This window comes from Juglans regia, chromosome 13 (assembly GCF_001411555.2).
Source record: "Juglans regia cultivar Chandler chromosome 13, Walnut 2.0, whole genome shotgun sequence".
Lineage (NCBI taxonomy): Eukaryota > Viridiplantae > Streptophyta > Magnoliopsida > Fagales > Juglandaceae > Juglans > Juglans regia.
Window position 1 is genome coordinate 28,652,243 of NC_049913.1, and position 21,501 is coordinate 28,673,743.

At 34.8% G+C, this 21,501-nt stretch overlaps 1 protein-coding gene across 2 annotated transcripts; it reads right to left on the reverse strand.

Moving 5' to 3' along the window:
* Nucleotides 1-3,708: 3,708 nt before the first annotated feature.
* LOC108980589 (putative clathrin assembly protein At2g01600) lies at nt 3,709-12,227 on the reverse strand. 2 transcript variants are annotated; one of them, XM_018951557.2, is made up of 15 exons: nt 11,893-12,227; nt 11,686-11,755; nt 11,476-11,573; nt 8,399-8,537; nt 8,094-8,221; nt 7,322-7,414; nt 7,147-7,197; nt 6,464-6,529; nt 6,300-6,365; nt 5,769-5,849; nt 5,585-5,665; nt 5,184-5,360; nt 5,005-5,086; nt 4,789-4,910; nt 3,709-4,302 (listed from the first exon to the last, which is right to left on the reverse strand). In XM_018951557.2, exons 1-15 carry the CDS (start codon nt 11,980-11,982, stop codon nt 3,946-3,948), a joined length of 1,701 nt encoding a protein of 566 aa, XP_018807102.2. In that variant the 5' UTR covers nt 11,983-12,227; the 3' UTR covers nt 3,709-3,945. The 2 variants fall into 2 exon arrangements, with proteins under 2 accessions (XP_018807102.2, XP_018807101.2); XM_018951556.2 differs by having other exon boundaries at nt 7,322-7,417; nt 11,893-12,226.
* Between the last annotated feature and the right edge of the window lie 9,274 nt (nt 12,228-21,501).

The following is a 21,501-nucleotide window of genomic DNA, read 5'->3' on the forward strand; positions in this document are numbered from 1 at the left end:
GGTGATAGGAACTCATGTTTTTTTCATAAATGTGCATCCCAAGGAGGCAGACCAACACTATAAAGAAGCTTTTAGATGATATGGGCAAAGTGGTAAGGAAAATGGAAGACATTAGCAGCCTGTTCCAGTCTTTCTTTCAAGATTTATTTAATACATCCAATCCAACTATGATTGAGGAACCAATTGATAATCTTGAACCTCAAGTCACAGAGGAGATGAATTGCATTCTGAGGAAAGCTTTTCCAGCTGAGGAAATTAAAGATGCTGTGTTTGATATGAACCCCTTAGCTCTCCAGGCCCTGATCACTTTTCGGCTGGTTTTATTAGGACAATTGGGAAGTGGTTGGAACTAATCTGGTCTCTGCAGTTAAGGAGGTATTAGTTTCCAGAACAGATTTCAAGTCTATAAATGAAACCTTTATAGCTTTGATCCCTAAAAAGAAGAATCCCATATTGGTATCTGAGTATAGACCAATTAGTCTATGCAATGTCCTTTACAAGGTGAAGTTCTTACAAATCAACTTAAACAGATTCTCCCAAAAATTATCAATCCATCACAGAGTGCCTTTGTCCCTGGTAGGCTCATTTTTTACAACATCGTTGTAGCTTATGAAGTTATGCACTCTATGCAAAATAGAATGAGGGGTAAGAAGGAAGGTTACATAAATTTGAAGTTGGAGATGAGTAAGGCTTATGACAGGATTGAATGGAGATTTCTATAAGCTGTTCTAACCAAGATGGGGTTTGAAAAAGTGTGGATTGAGTTGATGATGCAATGTGTGACCACAATTCAATATTAAATTCTGATTAAGGGGTGTCCTCAGCAAGCTTTTTATCCTTCTAGGGGGTTGAGACAAAGGGATCCTCTATCCCCTTATCTTTTTCTCTCATGTACAGAAGTGCTAAAGAACATACTGGACAAAGCAGAAGGAAAGGGTCTCATCTCAGGTTTTCCTTTTGCAAGAGGCTCCTTACTAATCAACTATCTATTTTTTGCAAATGATTGCCTACCTTTTTGTAAGGCTAATGTTCTTGAATGTAACAAACTCTTCAAGTTGCTAAATTTATATGAAACAACTTCAAGCCAAAGGTTGAACTTAGACAAGACTTCCATGTTTTTTAACAACAACACAGGAGTAGACATCAAAGACACTATCCTCCATTCTATTTGATTAAGGGAAGCAAGGCGCTATGAGAAGTACTTGGACCTACCTGCTTATGTAGGCAAGAACAAACTGGCAGCCTTTATACATATTCTGGAAAGTATTAGATCTCGGATGCAAAATTGGACTATGAAGTTTTTGTCACGAGCTGGGAAGGAGGTGCTTCTCAAATCCAGAGCAAGCAATTCCAACATACTGTATGAGCATTTTTAAATTACCAAAAGCTATTTTGAAAGCCATTAACAGATTAATGCAACAATTTTGGTGAGGTTCAAGGGGTGACAAGTCCAAAACACACTAGTTACCTTGGAAACAACTTGGGAAAACAAAGAAGGAAGGGGGACTAGGCTACAGAGATTTTGAGAATTTCAACTTAGCACTATTAGATAAGCAAGGGTGGAGATTGGTGCAGCAGCCTCACAGTTTAGCAACTCGAGTACTCAAGGCAAAAGACTACCACAGGTCCAACTTCTTACATAGCAAGATGGGTAGCAACCCTTCATATCTCTGGATGAGCTTTATGGTAGCAAGGTCTGCTCTAGTAGCAACCCTCTGGAGAGATTGTCAAAATTTGGCATGATAAGTGGTTACCAAAACCAAGCTCATTTAGAGTTCAGTCTGCAAGAAGAGGGTTGGATGAAAATGCACTGGTGAGCTACCTAATTAACAAGCACAGTTGTTCATGGAAGACTGCATTGATTACTATTAACTTTGAGCCTTAGGAAGCTATGCTAATTTGTAGAATTCCTTTGAGTATTCATAGTGCCCCTGACAAGCTTATTTGGAGATGCACTAAGGATGAGAAATTTTTTGTTAAGAGTGCTTACTCTCTTATTAATGAGGTCAAAGGTAGGGCAATGAGGCAGACTTCAACTGTTTCTTATAAGCAGGAACTATGGACTAAAATCTAGAAATTTGAAGTGCCTAATGCAACAAAGATGCTGCTTTGGAGAGCATGTCATGAGTCTCTGCCCACTAAATATAATCTGTTCAAAAAGAAAACTGTGAACTTCCCTTTCTGTCTAGTGTGTTTGACTGAGGTTGGAACTGTCACATATGCTCTTTGGTCCAATATATCAGTGCAAGATGTATGGGGGTTTGCTCCAAAAGACTACATAAATTTAAGCTGACAGAATTCTCTTTTTTAGAATCTTATCCAATATGTTTACTGTCTTGGATGTAGAGACTATGGATGAGGTTACGGCAACAGTTAATCAAGTTTGGAAAAGAAGGAATAAGCTGGTATTTGAGGAAAGTTTTTGGTCCCTAGAAACAATAGTCAAGTTGGCTCAGCACTGATCACAACACGAGAATGCTAATGGAAAGCCCCTCCCTTAAACTTCATCAAAGCAAACTGGGATGCAACTGTGGATAAGGTTCATTGTAGAATTGGTATTGGAGTTGTGCTCAGAGACTCGAGTGGACATATTATTGCAAGCCTAAGGTCTCAGAGGGATTCTTTCCCAAATGCTCATCTAGCAGAGACAATTGCAGCCCTCAAAGCTGTAATCCTATGTCCACAACTTGGCCTAACACACATTATTCTGGAAGGTGATGCCCAATAGGTGGTCAAGGATATCCAAAGCAGTCACGAGATTTGGACCTCGGCTGGCATGATTGTTAGAGACATGAAGGAGCTACTAACTAAGATGTCTAGTTGGTTGGTCAATTTTATTCCTAGAACTTGAAATTCTTTGGCTCATAATCTTGCAAGGGATGCATTGAAACTCTTTGAGGAGAGCATTACTTTGGTGGGTCTTCCTCATTGTATTCATTCTATTTGATTATTTATGAATAAGAGATCTTATTTTATATAAAAATATATAAAACTTTTTTCTTTTGCCAATCTTTGCTAGATTTTCCCAATAATTATTAAGACATCACGAGATTTTTCTATGGGTGCTTTTGTAAATTCAATCTAGCCCCCCATTCGTTATGCCGTGGTTCTTTATCTACTTTTAGTTCTGCTATTCCTTTTCTGTGAATCCTATGGCAGATGTTATAGCAATTGATTGAGCAACGCGGGCCAATGCATAGAAAGACTAATTCCAAGATAAGAAATGAATGAGTGGGTCTTCTTGTCCCCTGAATTTGATTTACGACAAAGGAGGATTTTTCTTGGTCAGATAGATGCCAACTTCTTCTATTGAATTCTTCCATATCTATATTCTATAGTGCTCCATATGCATTAAACAAAGGAAAAGCTTCACTAATAATGCAAAATGTAATTTTCACGACCCTCTCAACAATCAGATAAACGAATTCGCTCTCTTTTTATTTTTATTTTTATTTACTAGGGCCAATGAGGAACCTCGAGATCTATAAGAAACCTCATTTGATTAGATATGCTAGATTGAAAAATGGGACACCTTTGGTATTGAGTGCTGAGGCGTATGAGGAATCATGAAATGTAACAAACGCATGCAAACAAACATTGCTCAACACTGAGGATAAGGAAGCTGCTCAGCTCATGGATATCTCTATCTCTTTGATTCCAGTATTAATTAAAGAAAAAAGGAATTCGCTTTAAATTTAAAAAAAAAAAAAAAAAAAGAGTTAAAGCAACTCCAAAGTAAATCATAAAATCTCAATCGTATCGACTAATTATTACATATTCGGCTATTCACTCGCTCACTTTTACAACCCATACACGTAGCTTCTTGCCCAAAACCCTCTCCTGTGGTTCAAACATCCTACCCAAACTGCTGCACTCATTTCCAAATGCAAAAAAATCAACTTCACCGACTACATTACAATTTTGGGAAGTTCAAAAACATTGTTTTTACAGCAGACCAGTTGTTCCAAATGGGTTATTAGTTGGTGGGCGAGTAACTGGATTCACAGGAAATGCACCAAATGCAGCATCACCAAAAGGATTAGTTGGGGCCATCATCAAGTGTTGTTGTGGCTGTGGCTGTGGCTGGAAGGTAGGTTGGTATGGACCAAAGGGGTTGGCCTGCTGTTGAGCCATCGCTGCCATCTGAACTGCAGGGGGTGGAGCAACACTACTTGACAGAGCAAATGGGTCTTGTACCTCAAATGGATTTGGAGCTGGTGCTCCATAAACAGGCTGCTGCGCAGCTCTATATGCTCCTTCATCATACAAACTGTTCAAAGTGAGGGAGTCCAATCCACCAGCCTGACATTCATTGACCAAACTTAAATAATTAAACCCATATACCAAAAAGAAAAACCTTTCTTCCATACTTATAAAAAAAAAAAAAAAACATTTCTTCCATGAGATTTGGTCTCAGATGCATGAAATTGAAGAATGGCCTACCCACTAGTGAGATTATATTGCAATTAATCAGACTTGAAGACGATAAGAAATGCTTAAACTAGTGGCGCCTTGTGGAAAAGTGCTCCTCCGCCAAATGTCATGTGCAAGCACTTTCATCAACTTACATTCTCCTAAATCCTCACAAACTAAAAACAACTAAGAAACATATCCAGTGTCTTTTGATCACAAATAAGCAAATAAAAAACCATGAAGGTGAGTCCAAAATCCTTTAACCATGTCCAATATAGTGCGCGCGTGCGTGCACATCTTCAATATATGCTGTAAATGGCTAAAATGACCACAAAACGTGTGGAGAACAAATAAGGACACAGAATAAGGGCCTACCAATTGCCTTTCATTAACTGATGAAATGTTACTACTTGGAGTGGTGACCAGGGCAAGTTCCCATCCAGTAGCATCAAAATCTTTTGCTTGTACGGCATTAGAATCAAATGTTGGGGCAGCACCTGCAAATATGAGAACACTCACTAGGTAAACAAAAATCCATCTAAAATGGCTTAATTAGCATTACTGGAAAGCAACAAAAGAAGAAAACGTGACCAGAATCTGATGGAACTATTGCTAGAGCCAAAGCATTTCTGTCTTCAATTGCAGATGCATCAGCAGTGTTATAACCCAATCCCTGAGTCAACCAAAAAAGAAAAAAGGTGTTAAGAAATTAAATAAATTCTGCAAAAAACATAAACTGAGTTGATGAAACTCAGAACATAATGATTTACCAGTAGATCACCAGTTTCCAGGGTGTTTTGAGGAAGAGTAGGAGGAGGAGGAGGAGGAGGAGCAGTAATCTCAACATTAGGTACAGCAGCATTATCTGAAGGTGGTGGCTCAGGTTCATCATTGGACATTTTTGTCTCTTCAGAAGGGCCTTCATCTGGTCTGTATGTCAATTGAAGCTGACCATAATGACCACATATTAGTTCAGTAGCACAGCTTCACAAAAGCATTATTCCATCTCTAGGTTGATTAGTGCCAATGAACCGGTAAAAAGATCCAAAGGGAACAAAACAGAGACTGGTTTACAAATTTCATAAATGAGTATACTAATCAATAAAAAAAATCATTTCACTTAACTAAGCAATGGATATATGTTCTTGCTCATTATAAAACAATGACTCACCAAAGGCTCAGTTGGAACAGGAAACACCCGGGGTGCCTCTCTTATGTACTCTTCCATTGTTGTAAGAAAGGATTGCGGAGGCTGGAAAACATAAGCATTAAGCAATTAGGTGGGATAAAAAATTAGACTTGAGGAAATAGCCTAAAGTTGACTACACACCAAGATGTTCTAATAGCATCAATACCTCTCTAAGAACAGGAAACTGGAAATTCCTAGCAAGTTCCAATCCTTTGCAAACTTCGTAGAACTCAGAAAGGCCGAAGGCCTGCAGCAATAACCAAGGTCTGTTAAGTGAAACACCATAAAAGTGAACTGTAGGACCTTTTTTTTATTATTATTGGCACCGGGTGTCCGGAACAGCGTCCCGACTAATCGCAGGGGTGCACAGGCCCTCAACAAGGAGTTTCCCACAAGTGCACCTCGGGTAATTCAAGGGAAAAATCCCCCAGTCCATGGCCCCTAGAGATTGTTTGCACCCAAGGGGATTTGAACCTTAGACCTTGGGGGAGCATGCCCCCAAGCCCAAGGCCTTCACCACTTGAGCATACCCCCAAGTCCGATGGCCCCTGTAGGACCTTTTTTTTTATCGTTTAAAAGTGAACTGTAAGACCTTATAGCATTCATATCTAGTAATTGTATGAAAAAAATAGAGCAGTAAATAGCTATCAACAAATAACTAATACTTGGCATCATTTTTGGAAATGGATAATGTCACCTGCTGGCCAGCTCGTTTATAGACATCAAGGGCTTTGACAGCTTCATGTCTTGGCATCTCAAAAAACTGCAATGAGATCAGATTATTGGCAGTATGGAAAATATAGACAACAAATGACATTTTTTCCTAATTAGCAAGACTCCCATAAATAATAATCAATTCACCTTATCAACAAGATTGATGATCCCATCATTGATAGCACAGTAAATTTTAAAACTCTCTTTCAGTACCTGATTATAGCACATATAAAAATTGTAAAGAACAAGTTCAAATAAAGTTCTTTATGAGTTAAGCACTTAAAATGATATTATTCTTTTCTTGACAGGAAAAAATGATAGATCAGAGGGCAAGGGACAGGAAGTGAAATATGGGAGTCAGCTTTTATTTTCCTTCTGTCCTCCATCAATTTCTGACCAAGGCACACTACAGCATATCCCTGCCCCCACAACAAAAAAGAAACAAAAAAATAGACAAAGGTAGAGAGAAACAAAAAGGGAGGACATTCAAAGCATCTCAACAAGTAACCAAAAATTTCACAGAAATTTCTAATTTCTAAATCATTTGAATTTTTTTTTTATCAATAAAATCATTTGAATTTATGTATCATCAACTGAAAAAACTGGAACTGCTGAATCATTTTTGGTCGTCATGCATAACACCATTCGGCAAGCTCAACATAATGAAATGGGAGTCAACTATTTATAAGGAGACTCATTTAAGATCTCTAAAATAATTTCACCATTCATGACTCAAAATATTCAAAAGAAGAAACGTAGAAATATTCTTTAATTTAAATGCACAACTAATTGTAGTAATAAATTACAGAAAACAGCAATGCCACACATACCAGAGCCAGAGCATATTGTATAACATAATTGCCAACAGCTGCTCCTTCTGGCTGTAAAAGTGAAAAATAAGTCAATTTTTTGCCCATATTAATATGCTATGCATAATTAAAAATATCTAAAGGAAAAGTGTGTAAAAAATATGAAAACAGAACATCAAAGGGGCATAACAAGTACCCGGCAACCAATAAGACGATACAGCAGCTGCTGCAAAGCTGGCAATTGCCCCAACAGTTCTTCACTGTCCAAATCCCTGGTTCTGCTGTAGCCCTGCTGGTAAAAGAAGAGGAAAAGGAGGGACGAAGAGGGGTGGGTTTGGGTGGGGTGAGAATTTCATAATTTCATGAATCTGAAGCAATGAGAGATTCACACCCATATAGTTTGAGAAAACAAATATGCTGGCAAGACTATTAAATATCAATCAAGACACTGGACATCCAACAGAACTCTCTATAGAACTTCTGGTAGGCATCAATGGCATAGACTGTCTCTATCAGTTGAATATAATCCTTAGAGGCTTCATTCACATAACTTCTTTCAGGGTGGAAAAAACTAGGGGTACAAATTAAAATTTGCCAAACAAAGTTTCTTCGGCTTGGATTTTTAGGAAACAAACCCTACAAGATCCAGAAGCATGAATAAAAAAAAATATTTTCTAAAAACAAAATGAGCTTAGTAGCCTTAGCAACTATCATAAAATACTAATAAATTATTGGGAGTTCAAATAACCTAACAGATAAATTAGAGGTACAGGCATTCAGAAAAAGGGGAAAAGAAAGAAAGAAAAGAATTCCAGAGTTAGGAACTTCAAATCCTATATCATCTTTAATTTTATTTGCATACTGCCCCTTGTCTGTTCTTTCAAGGCAAGCAATGATATTAGGACTGCTTTTATTTTATTCTAAATTCCGCATCTTAGAAAAAAGGAAATACATATCAAGTAAAATACCTTGTCCTGCCCTTGGGAAGGTCTTGGTAGACGTTCAGCTTCAATATCATACTTAATAACCCTGAAACATTCAAGTCGTTCCTCCAAAAACAATGCATATGTGCGTACCCAGGCCGAGCAATCCCAAGCTGAGAGAAAAGATAAAAGAGATATTAGTAGTAGCGAACTAAAGCAACGATAGTTCAAGTACATCGGTTAGAGCCAGTATTAACAACCATTTTTTTTTTATTTTATTTTATCAGTAAACCAGTGTTAACAACCAATAGAGAGAATAAAAGAGGAAGAGAAAAGGGTGAAGGACTAACCAATAGGGCTTGAATCATCCTTGAAATTAGAAATCTGGAGTATTCGCCCTCTCTGTGAAAAGTTCAGAAGTTCTTCTCTGAAAGTAGGATCACCCTCCCTTAATAGCCTATGGATGACTACCAGTGTTTTTAATGCCACCTGTTAAGGATTCAACGTATTCAAAAGCGTCAAAAGAACATTATACAACTTGGACACAAGACACCACAATAGATGAAAAGCGTACCCCACTCATAAAAAACTATTACATCAGTATTTACCTCCATCAAAACAGTCCCAAATGCAAGAACAGAAGAAGAAATACCCTATTTAATAACAATATAAAGAGGGCAAAGAAACATTTTCCAGTACTAATGACTCTCCATGTCCTTCAATACATAGTATGCATTAACCCATAAATTCTAGCTTTTCGTACATTGAATTGCAACACCTCTTTGACACAAGATGTGCAGTAACTTAATCCTAGAAGAGCCAAAATATGACATACATGTAGAAGCCCATGCCATTAGGAAAACATTGGATGTATGGAAGAAGATGAAAAGGCAATATAGCTGCAAGTTTTTTATTCTATTTGTCATTCAAAAAATCCTATTTAAGAATGAAAGGCCATACAATGTCTTCTAATAAGCCTTAAAAACTTAGCTGGAATGAAAGATTATTGAAGAAAGAAAGGCAAATATCAACAAAGCCCACGTGTTTGCAGCAACACATTAGGATCGGGAACACAACACAAAAGGGACTAGATCTGTAATACCTTGATCGAGCATAGGAGAGAGGGCGGTAAATGAGATCCCACATTACTTGGGAGGGAGAAGTTAATGGGGTTTATAATGATTCCAAGAAACTATGATTTAATGGGGTATAGGTCCAAATATGGCTTGGGCTTTCTATGGGTCATTACAAAAGGTGTCATAACTAATCCCTATTCAAAGTGTGCGACTTGAGTCCTGTCACCTACAATAGAATGGCTTGACAAGGACATTGGGGATGGGGAGAGATGAGAAATATCAAATTGAGTATAGGAGAGAAAGGGAGATGAATGGGGTCCCATTTTAGTTGGAAGGGAGAATTTTTTTTTTATAAGTAGCCGGAAGGGAGAAATTCTTGCAATTTATAAGGATTTCAAAGAACTCCAAGTGAAACCTTGACTAATCTTTTTGAAGTACAGGTCCATATATGGGTTAGACTTTCCCTGGATAAGTACAAAATCTCACACAAAAAAATAAAAAAACAACATACAATAGTATAGATAAAATGTTGCCTAAAAAGATCTAATCCTTAAGATCTCTCTCTCTCTCTCTCTCTCTGTGTTTTTTTTCTAATTTAAGTAGAGAAGAGCAAGGCATGAAAAGAAGGGGGGGGGGAGAGACCCCCAAGTGTGGAAGACTATCTAGGTGATCCAATAATAGCACCCTATCGATTGAGCAGTGTGGATAGACTCGCATTAAACCTAATCTAAGGGTTAGACACAGGAGGTCCGTAAGAACTCCCTCAAGATAGACCAAACCATAGTCAACCCTACTAAGGGCATATACTAGTAAGAAATTGACGGGTATGGATAATGGGCATTGGCCTCTTCGCATTAGCATCATGCCCATGTATATCTCTATTCATAAACCTTAGACCTCACATTCCACAACTTGCAAACTTAGAGCCTATGTACATGTCATAAAAGAGGGTTCATCACCCTAAAGAAGTAGAAATTTATGAAATTTGGATTAAATCTTCATGGTTAAAATTTGGCAAGAATTAATCATTTGGATAATGAGTTCTGATTGGCAACAAACCGTAAGTGGTTTTCATTGCCAAGAAAAAGGAAAAGGCTATATGGTTGCAAAAATATTTCTAAGGGACACCCAACATTGATAGGACACAATCTACTCACCTTAAGTTCAAAAAGGGACTGAATATTTCTAGTTTCCATGTGCCCCCGGTATTGGTCTGTCCATACTCAAAATCAGCAACCTCTCCACTTCAATAACTTGGGTTGAGGGCACATAGATTAAGATTAGATTTCAGCCGTGCAGCTTGTGCTTAAACTTGTTCCTTTTGCAACCCCAGCAAACTTCTCCCAGCCACGATATCCTTATTTTTTGGAAAAAAAAGGCTTGACTAGGATATGATCAAATGGACAAAGGAAGCAATAAATTAGAAGAATTTTGAGTACCAATGTTATTTAGAGTTATTTAAATTATTAAAAAAAATGTTATTTAAATGTCATTTAGAGTAATAACTAGATGGAGGGGAGCAATTTGAGGTATGCCTCCTTAGTTATACTCAATCTAAGGTATACCCAATACAATTAATAACTAGTTAGTTATACTCAGTCTGAGGTATTACCATCTGCCCTCTCTTAACTCCACGATTTCCTCATTATGCCATTTCGTTGTAAGTGGCACAATTCAAGTCCATGCTAGTGACTAAGGATTGCCTCTTAAACCTTTTGTAATGACCTAAGGAAATTATAAACCACACGTGCGCTTATATTCCAAATGGGCTAGTTAGGGTTCTAATTGAAGTCCCTTATATCATTATCAATTGCAATAACTTCTTACTCTCAATACCCACCACATTAGTGCATATAGATGCATAAAGTCGCCAGAAACAACATAAAAATCATTATAACAATCCAGTTCAAAAGATTTACCTAGCTTTATAGGAAACATGGTCCATAGGAAAATAATGAACACAATCGCATAACTTCTTGGGTTCCTAATGGCCTTGAAGTAGACTCCACAGATGTAAGTTAAGATGAAACTGGAAGTTTGCACAATCCTATTTAGATCAAGACAACTCTGATCTAAATAAATGTAAATGAGAGATAAAAACACAATTTCTAAGCAACTTAGAGGCACTAATGTAAAACGACAGATATACAACCAATAACAAGCACGTCACACACATAGGCAAAAAACACTGGATGGAAAGGTAAACAACAATGTATGGATCAAACCACCAAACTCAGTAAATATTAAAAACGCCTCAAAACCGTATTTAATAAAATGAAAAAAACTAGAAGGACTAAACAAGTCGGCATAGCAATCGAAAACCACAAGCAGTAAAATCGACACATATATACCGTCCAGTTACGAGTCTTCGCCAATCGCCGGGAAAGCGCACGAATGCAGTAAGCAACATCGGCACGGGGCCGAATCGCCGAAGTGGCAACGAAAATCTCTGAAACAGAAGAGAAAATGACAATCACGTAGTGTCCCCCAAAATTGAAAATTCCGCTGAGAAGTAATAAAAATGGGATCTGTGAAGGGGGAAGTCGGAAACGATTACTCACTCCTGAGGTGTCTATCTTTGGGTGGGCACTCCACGTGGTTCGTAGCTTTGACTATGGCCACATCCAACTCCTAAATTTTAGGGAAAAAATTTTAATATTCGAAAACTCAAAATAAACGAATCGAATCGATGAAGGATTGTGGTAGAAAATCGAAAGAATATCGATTGAAATAATTAATAATAGAAAGAAGAAGACGAAGAAAAAGACCGCGTAATCGCTGTTGACATGGGCGAGGCCGACTTTGGTGGAGTCTTTGATTGCGCCATAGGCTTTTCTCCAAGTCTGTAGCGTCCCCATTTTTACCGCTCAGATCTCTCTCTCTCTCTCCAAGAATTGCGTTACGTGGTTTCCACACCTCGATTCTCTCTTTCTCTCTCTCTCTCTCTCTCAAAAGAGAGGAATAGATCAAAGGGACAGCCTGCAAGCAAAGATGGATTGGCTATGGCTATTCTTCTCTCTCCTCTCTGTATTTTCTATTTTTCTTTCCGATGGTTGAGAAAGAATCATTCCCAACCATTTTGACGTTCGCTTCTCCCTTCCCTCTTTGACGGCTTTTTTTTTTTCTTTTTTGCCTAATAATAAGAACCTTTCTGATTCCGTATTTTAGTTATAATAATAAATTATTTTCGATACTAATTAAAGAGTTATAATTAAAGAGTTATTACTTGAAGAATGATATTAATTTTATAAATTATTTTATAAAAATATTCATTATTTAAAATATAATTATATAAAAAATTATAAAAAAATTATCTGAGGCAGGTATGTTATGCTACTTTGTATGTAACTATGTTAAAATTCAATTTTTCTTGTGTTGATCGGTTTCGACGGATTGCATTGTTTAAAATTCAATGTTAAATTTTGACCTGATGAACCGTCTTTATTCGGATTGGAAAAATCGGATCTTGCAGACCGATCGGATCCAACCCTTTATGCGCAGCCCTAATTATCTCTATATTTTTTATTCTCTGTCAATGCCACAGTTCTCGAGTACAAAAGTTATGTGGTAGTTTGTAACGGTTTTCTAATGGTAGTTTTTGACGGTTTTTCGATGACTTTTGGTGACTATTTTGAGTTTTATTATGTATAAACAAGTTTGCGTACTAATCTGGTACTAATACTGTTGTCTTCATATTCTAAATTCAAATTAGCACCGTTTTCAATAAAGTTTACTTTCTAACCAATCATATTGAATGGGTGTATATATTAATGTGCAGAATCGCTTATAACTAGATTTTTTCGACTGTTTTAGGCCGGTTTGATGCACAAATCATCTTATTTAATTTTATCTCATTTTATTATTATAATTTTTTTTAATTTTTACATAAAATATAATAAATAATTTAATTTTTTTAAATTTTTAAATAATAATAATATTAAAAAATAATATTCAAACAATATTTTATTTAACTCATATAAAACAATTTCATCTTATTTCATTATCAATCCTTAAGTTGACATTCGATAAATCACATTTTATAAATATAATTAAAAATAATAAAAAGATAATATTAATTTATTATCTTTTTTTTAATAGCTCCTTTCATTTCCCGCAAATAAATAGGAGGTGGAACATTTTTTAGTAGGCAATTTATAATATTGTTTGAAGAAAAATGATTTAGTCATAAATTTTTTTTATAAAAATAAACTTATAAATTAATGTGATTTAATATAATACATCATATTATAAATTTATTTTTATTATAAAGTAAATCTAATGTATTATATGAAGCATATTACTTTGTGAAAATATTTCATCTCATCTCATCTCATCTCATCATTATAATTTTTTTAAATTTCTACATAAAATATAGTAAACAATTCAATTTTTTCAAATACTAAAACAATAATAATATTAAAAAATAATATTTTAACAATATTTTATTCAATTTTTAACTTTCATCTCAACTCATATCATTTCATATTAACTCACTATCCAAACGGCACATAAGTTTCAACCTTCCTTTGGGTGGTAATATATATATGCACTACCTTAGTTATTCATTATGGGATATGCATGTCTCGTATAATGAGTTGAAGTTGATCCAAATCAAACCCATAACATTAGGTTAAAAATTCTACGATTCATTAATATATTAGAAAATTATAATCAAATATGGAATTCCCTTAGAGAGGATATTCTTGAACAGGTAGAATTGTTTTAGTTAAACAATGATGAGAAATGGGAAAAAATGTCCTCATAGTGGTGGGTGACAATCTATACTCAATCCATGAATCCAGCTTTAATGGGTGAAGTGCCAATGCAGATGCTTGCTTGTTGTGCCAATTTAATTTCATGGCACCCACCAAAGAGACAGACTTGCAACTCGGTATATATTTTCAGTCTCTTTCATATCTACTCATAAGAGTGGTATACTTGAAGAATATTGCACAATGGTAGGATCCGTACCTTAAAAAAAAGGTATGTGTTTTCCGGAATATTTTATGCGTTTGGCTGACTGGTATGGCAGCCTGTCTTTTATTTTTTTTTAGGTAAAAATATACATTTGTATTCATACCAAGTATTAGCTTTTGAGTCAGATTTTAGGAAATCGAGTCTCTAAGATTAAGCTTGCAAAAATAAAGAACGAAAAAATTCGGAGAGAGCGATCTTGGGGCTGGAGAGTCTCCGAATGCTAAAGTCGGTAGAGTATTTTAGAAGTTTATAAATAATAAGAGAGTCTAGAAAGCTTTTTCATACCTGAAAATTGCTATTTATACTGAGAGTCTGGGGGACAGATCGTGCCTATCCCTGTGAAGTCTATGTCCTTTTTATTGTTCCTTTTATCAGTCTTTTAAATGTCGCGTGCCTCTGCGACAACACCATTAATGCGGCGTGACTTCCTGTTGGCTTTATTCTGCAGCCATATTGATCGTCCGTCGATATTCCCTTATCAGAAAATCAAAGGTTCTCCATCTTTCTCGTTCTGCTCTATACGAGTCTCCATGAGTAGGATGCGATCGAGTGGTGTCAGGCATGTCCGTCCCATTAGTCATCATTGCTTATTTTTCCTTACAGACGAGTTGTTTCGCAGGCAAGTTTGGGCCCAGAATTGGGTATCGAGGTGAAGCTTATTACTCTCGGGCGAACGCCTAATGAACTTATGAGTGAGGGAGAAATCCCCTTACACTAAGAAATCACACATTACAAAGTTTATCTTTCTCCGAACAACTAGAGATAAATTCAGGAGCCTCTTCTATCCACACTTTTTCAACATCTAATTGTAAAATTATTTTTATTAAAATATGTGATACGGTATTTATGCTTCTATAGCTCTATGTACAAATTACACTTGCCACTCACTTCTACCATGTAGGAATTTCTTTATATCTTCAATGATGCTCCCATAATAAGAGAAATCTTTCATTTACATCATTTACTGCATTGATTATAACTTGTGCATCCCCATCTAAAATCATCTTGCGGAAACTCAAATCTCTACAAATTTTCATAGCTTTCCATGAGCATAACTTTTCTTTCTAAAACAGTTTTATGGAATTTTGGCGTGCACCCCTAGCATTTACACTGTAGCGGAATGGCAGCCTGTCTTGGACAGTTTTATGAACTTTTCTTTCTAACCGAATAAAAAGACAACCATAGGTCTGCGTATACACAGTATATAAAAAAGTAAAGAGAAATACTTCTCCTCATTTCAACTTTTATTATTCTCTTATCATCTTATGATGTGATATTAAATAATTAGAAAATAAAATATAATAAATAATCTTCAATCATTTAATGTATTATATTTTACTTTCTAATCATTTAATGTCACATCATAAGATGATGAGAGGATAATAAAAATTGAGATGATAAATAGATTTTTTTAAAAGTAAAAAGTTATTTAACGTGCTTTGTAAAGAGATAAAAAAAAATTCAAAATCTCAGTTCTTAATTTTTATAAAATTGATATCTAAAATTTAAAAAATTTGTAATTAGATACCCATCAATTTTTTGATATGTTTGGCTTGGGATGAGACACAATTCTCATCTCATCTTATCATTATAACTTTCTCAAATTTATACATAAAATATAATAAATAATTAATTTTTTTCAAATCTCAATTCAATTTTTTTAAATTTTAAAACAATAATAATATTTTAAACTTTTATTTAAAATAAAAAATTCACATTTCACTCTCCAAATAATAAGATGTCATATGTCTGTCTTTGATTGGCCGCCATGTGGTATCAATATTCTCAATCGAAGGTTGACACGTGATATACTAATATAGATATATTAATGTCACGTGTCAATCATACCATTACCTTTTTTAAGGAAAATTAATGTAGATATTTAGTTGTAAGTTTTTTAAAATTTATGTATTAAAAATTGAAAAGTAGTCTTCCCAAAAATATGAAAATTCAAATACTGATTTTGTAATTGATCGCCCAATAAAATTCATTCATCCTTGAGCAAAGCATTTTTTTTTAAGGGAAAAAAATAAAAAATAAAAAAATAAAAAAAAGTAGGTTACAAAGTAAAATTCTCGAGTTATAGAACCCAAAACCAGTATCCATTTACCAAGGTTAACCATCTTGTCAAAATTGGACCCCAAAATGTCTGATTTGCTGGAGAATTGGGTCCCAATCAAAGCGTGCAAACTAGGAAAGTGCTATTTACACAAAGGAAAACACTACTATGCCCACTTTATTTGACACTTCTATTTGACTGTTGATTAATTTTTTTTTTTTTACTTAATGATTAAGGAAGTGATTTTAAATATATTGGTGTATTTTTTTTATTTTTTAAATATATTTAAATATGTTAAAAAATGTGAGAAGAAAAAAAAGAAAAAAAAAAGTTTTTACGCTGGACGATATGCCCAGCGGTCAAATTGGGGCGGCAGAGTAGCCGCACCCTTACACAAACAAGAGAGAGAGAAGGGGGAGGGGGGTTTCTAATTTCTATGAGCGATACTACATACAGTTTTTAAATAGAGACTATATTATAAACCTAATTAATTTTATCTTTAAATTTTTTTAAAATTACAATAATATTCTTATCAAAATAATACTTTTTTTCATTTAATAAAGGGCTTACACATACAATCCTCAAATGAGAACTGCAAATAAAATTTCTCTATTTCTAATCACTAATCATACTATAACATGGCTGAATAAATAGTTCTTTTTTGAGACTTCATATTTAAAACGGACAAAAATTAAAATAATAATAATAATAATAATAATAAAAAAGAAATCACAACTAATTTAGAAAGCAAGAAAGTGAAGAGCAATCCACGTGAAAAAATTATTTCCATTTCCATTAAAAGTTTGGCACATTTGTATCTTGAGATGAAATGAAAAATTTATGAATAGTAGTAAAAATAATTTATTAATAATAATAAATTAGTTTGAATTAAGATATTTTATGATATTTTGGAAAAGAGAAATGCTACTTTTGATCTTCACACCATACACTATGTGATTTGTTATTTTTGTTATTATATTTTAACACATATATATTTGATGTCATTTATTGGAAATGAGAGAAAAAGTTGAATAAAAATATTATAAAGTTAAAATAATATTTTTATTTTGAGATTTAAAAAAGTTGAATTAGTTTTTTATATTTTGTTTAGAAGTTTGGAAAAGTTGAAATTAATAAATAATCATTAGATGAAAAAGTTAAAATTAAAAATTAAAAAATATATATATATATATTTTAATAATATTTAGATTTATATTTTATTTTATGTTAAGATAACATAACATGAGAATGGATGAGATGAGACCATCGATCTCATCATCTAAACGGGACCTAGGAAAAGCAACACCAATCTTAAACCCATTCCAATGATTTGGTTTGGGATCGAGACCTTCATACCAAATCATAATTACTTCATATTCTTTTTCTTTTTTTTTTTTATTGTTTTTTTTTTAAAGTCAGAAGGTAATTCCTTTATTGATATCAATACAACTCAATCATCACAATATTTTTCCTTCGGTATATAATTAGTAATTTTTACTGAACCATCCTCTATCCACACCCTCTCATCAGAAAAAGTAAGTTCTAGCTTAACTAGCTTGTGTTATATTGTTGCTTCTCTATGCACAAATTTTACGCTTGGGTCGGTGTTATCACTTAACATTTGGTGAATCACGCTTGAATCTGTGGCACCGCATAATGTATTATTACGTATAGTGAAACACGCTTGAGTCCATGTTATCACATATCATATGGTGAACCAAGCTTAAATCCATGGCACCCCATATCGTATCATAACATGTAGTGAAACATACTTGAGTCCATATTATCACATATCATATGGTAAACCACGCATGAGTTTGTGGCACAACATAACATAAACTGTGGTGAAACACGCTTGAGTCTGTGTCACCTCATATTGTATGGTGAACCACGCTTGAATCCGTGGCACCGCTTAACACATCATAACATGTGGTGAAACATGCTTGGGTCTTAGTCACCTCAAAACATATTAGCTTATATGTGGTGGACCATGCTTGAATCTGTGGCTTGCACATCCACCCATAACATGAGACTAATTTTAAAGTTCACTTGTCATTCATTTGTTTTCTACTAGCTTTCATGATGCATGAGAATATGTTTGACTTCATGAATTTACCTAGCATGACATATTAATATGAGTTTTACACCACATAGCATAACATAGGCATGACATAACATGATCTAAACATTACATGAATATTACATGGCATACATGATCTAAATATTACATGAACATTACATGGCATACATGTGATTTTCATAACATCTCATCCATCTAACAATCCATACCAGCATAACATCATAAGCATACCATCGAAATTCATCGCGATTCTTGGAAAGAGGCCTAACCTTGACTTGGCTCGTAGCATAGCGTAGGTAACATCACATTTTTCATGCACAATCAGGATAATTATAGCACACATATAATTATGATCATGCTACTTACCTCTTAGCGTTGCTTCCACAATATCACGTTGTAGCTCGTAACCTATAAGAGGCACTAATCGTCACTAACGTTTCTAGAAAAAAGTGTCATAACATGCTAATTACTTAAAATCATACCATAAAGATAATTTAATACATAATTCAGTTATACTAAGATTAATAGATAGTAATATTATTTAAAACTTATAAAAGATTCCTTGATTTTTTATTTAAAGTATAACATAATAATGTTATTAAAAATCAGACTAAATAGACAATGACACTATTAACTAAAATAATAGGCCCAATAGTATGCTTTAAGTCCCTTAAATATTTTCTATAAGAATTTAAGTCTATGGGCTCATATTTATTTAAGACTTCGGCCTAACTTAAATTCCAATCCAGCCCCAATTAAAGAAAACAACCCACTTAAAATCACTAAAACAGTCTGTAAAATACAACCAGCTCAATTTAAACATTAAGCCCACATGAAGTCGGCCGTCCTTGGCTTGCTAGTAGTTTCTAGAATACTCAGTGGTGGTTCAACATCCTTTAAGGTGGCTGACGATGGCAGCATGAGGTGGCTGACTTGGTATGAAGAGGGAGTGCTATGGTGGCTTTTGTGAAAGTAGTTTGTCGATTCTTTTGTTTTGTAGTTCTGGTTTGAGGTGTAGGAGAAACTTGATGTCACTGGGGGTTTTGGCCGAAGGATATCATGAGTTTGATGAAAAGGGAAAAGAGAGGATTTTATGGGAGGGTTTTTGAAGTGTGAATTGGTTTCCAATTAGGAAACTATTCAAACCAATGTTTTGAATTGTACCGTTTCAGAATAGTCGATATATGAATAAATTATATATATAAATATATATAAATTATATTCTAAAATAATAGTCTATATATTAATAAAATATATATAAATACATACATATATATAAATTATAAATAGTCTAGTCTGAATTGGGGGTCAAAAAATGAGCTTGTAGTTTGAAAAAATGAAAAAAAAAAATTAAAGGCCAAAATATCGGTCGGTACGGGCTGAAATAGAGGTCTGTACAGGCCGAAATATAAGCCAGTATTTGGGCCAGTTTAAAATATATGTAATACCTATACCAGACCAGTGGCCGGTACAACATATTTCGATCGTACCGGCCGATACGGTACAGTATTTAAAACAGTAATTCAAACTAGGAAATCAAAAGGGAGGTATATATGGGCGTGTATAGAGGAAAATTCCAATAAAATAAAATCACTATTTCAAAATATATCTTAAAAATAATAAAAATACTAATAATAATAATAATAAACCCTAATTTTGGACTCGTATGTTACATTTTATGATACTTCTCTGGTCATCAAATTGTTTTTCAAACAGCAGTGAGTTCGTTCTTAACCAGATCTTCCTCATAATACAAGCTACCAACTCCACTTCCTCCACTTTCAAATATGAGTTCAGTTTTTTCCATAGGACCACAAAATCAAATTATGAGCTACTCCACTTATGCACAGGGCTATCAATCTCTGCCCAGACATCTGAGGCTGCAGGGCAGCTCCAAAATGCATGCATGGTTGTTTCTATCTCCCTCTCGCAAATTGGGCCTTATTAGTATCAATGATCTGCTTCTTGAACAAGTTTTGTTTGGTTGGGAGTAAATCATGACCTGCCTTCCACAGGAAGTGTTGCACCACACTATGTACATTTAGCCCCCATATCAGTCTCCACACAGTTTTTGCAATACTCCCTGTCCACTATCATCCTTTTCATTATTTCATGTTCTTAATGATAAGCACTCTTCACTGAGAACTTACCATCATTTGATCTTCTCTACACCATTTTGTCCACTGTACCCTACTTACTTAGAGTAATACTACATATGACTTCAGCTTCATTTTCAATAAAAGTATCAAAAACCAATTCTTTTTTCCATATCCCTATTTTAGATTCAATGAGCTGTTGTACCTTTGATTCACTAGGTAAATTTTTAATGGGAGATTGCACATAGTGAGAAATTTGAGTTGGCAACCACTTATCCTTCCAAATTTTAATTCTACTTCCATCCTCCACTCTCCATAACAACCCCTCTTTCACTAAGTCTAGAGAGGACCACAAGCTTGAGGGAAGGACCACAACCCAACTTTGCATCTACCAGCCCTATATTTTTAAAATACTTCTCTCTCATTATCTTTGCCACCAGTGAACCAGGTTGGTTCAGAATCCTCCAGCACTGCTTTGCAAGCATTGCCTTATTGAAACATTCAAGATCTCGGAATCCCAACCCTCCATTCTTTTTTTATTCCCCCATTTTAAACTAGCTTCTCCATTGAATTTTCTTCTCATCATGCTTACGTCCCCACCAAAGTCTTGTCCAAAAGGGATGATATCTCCTCGCACAGCCTTCTTGGTAAAATGAAAAAACTCCTAGTAAATGTAGGTATTGCGTGAGCAACAACCTTTAGCAAGATCTCCTTCCCTGCCTATGCTAGAAAGGAGTTCTTCCAGCTACTGATTTTGGACCAGACCCTCTCCTTTAGGTTTCTAAATGTATTATATATTGATCTACTCACCATGGCTGGAAGGCCAATATATCTTTCATAGCTTCCACATATAGATACCCTCGATGCACTTTGGATCTGTGACCTAGTTAATCCATTAGTATTTGAACTAAAAAAGATGGTAGTCTTTTGCATGTTTAAGCATTGACCCGAGGTCTCTTCATACACTCAATAAATCTTTGATCTTTAGCCATTCAGCTAACTTAGCCATTCCAAATATTATACAATCATCGGTAAAAAGTAAATGATTTATCCTTATTCCTCCTCTTGATACTGCAACTCCCCTTATGTCCCCCCTTCTATCAGCTAAGTTAATCAAGGAACTAAGCCCTTGTGCACAAAGGATAAATAAGTAAGGGGAGATAAG

Excerpts from the sequence above, each read along its gene's own strand:
- LOC108980589 (XM_018951556.2), bottom strand. The coding sequence starts at position 11,982 with ATGGGGACGCTACAGACTTGGAGAAAAGCCTATGGCGCAATCAAAGAC. Across the intron at positions 11,574-11,685 it reads CAAAGATAGACACCTCAGGA|AGATTTTCGTTGCCACTTCG; the intron begins GTGAGTAATCGT and ends CTTCTGTTTCAG. Across the intron at positions 8,222-8,398 it reads GGATGATTCAAGCCCTATTG|CTTGGGATTGCTCGGCCTGG; the intron begins GTTAGTCCTTCA and ends CTTTTCTCTCAG.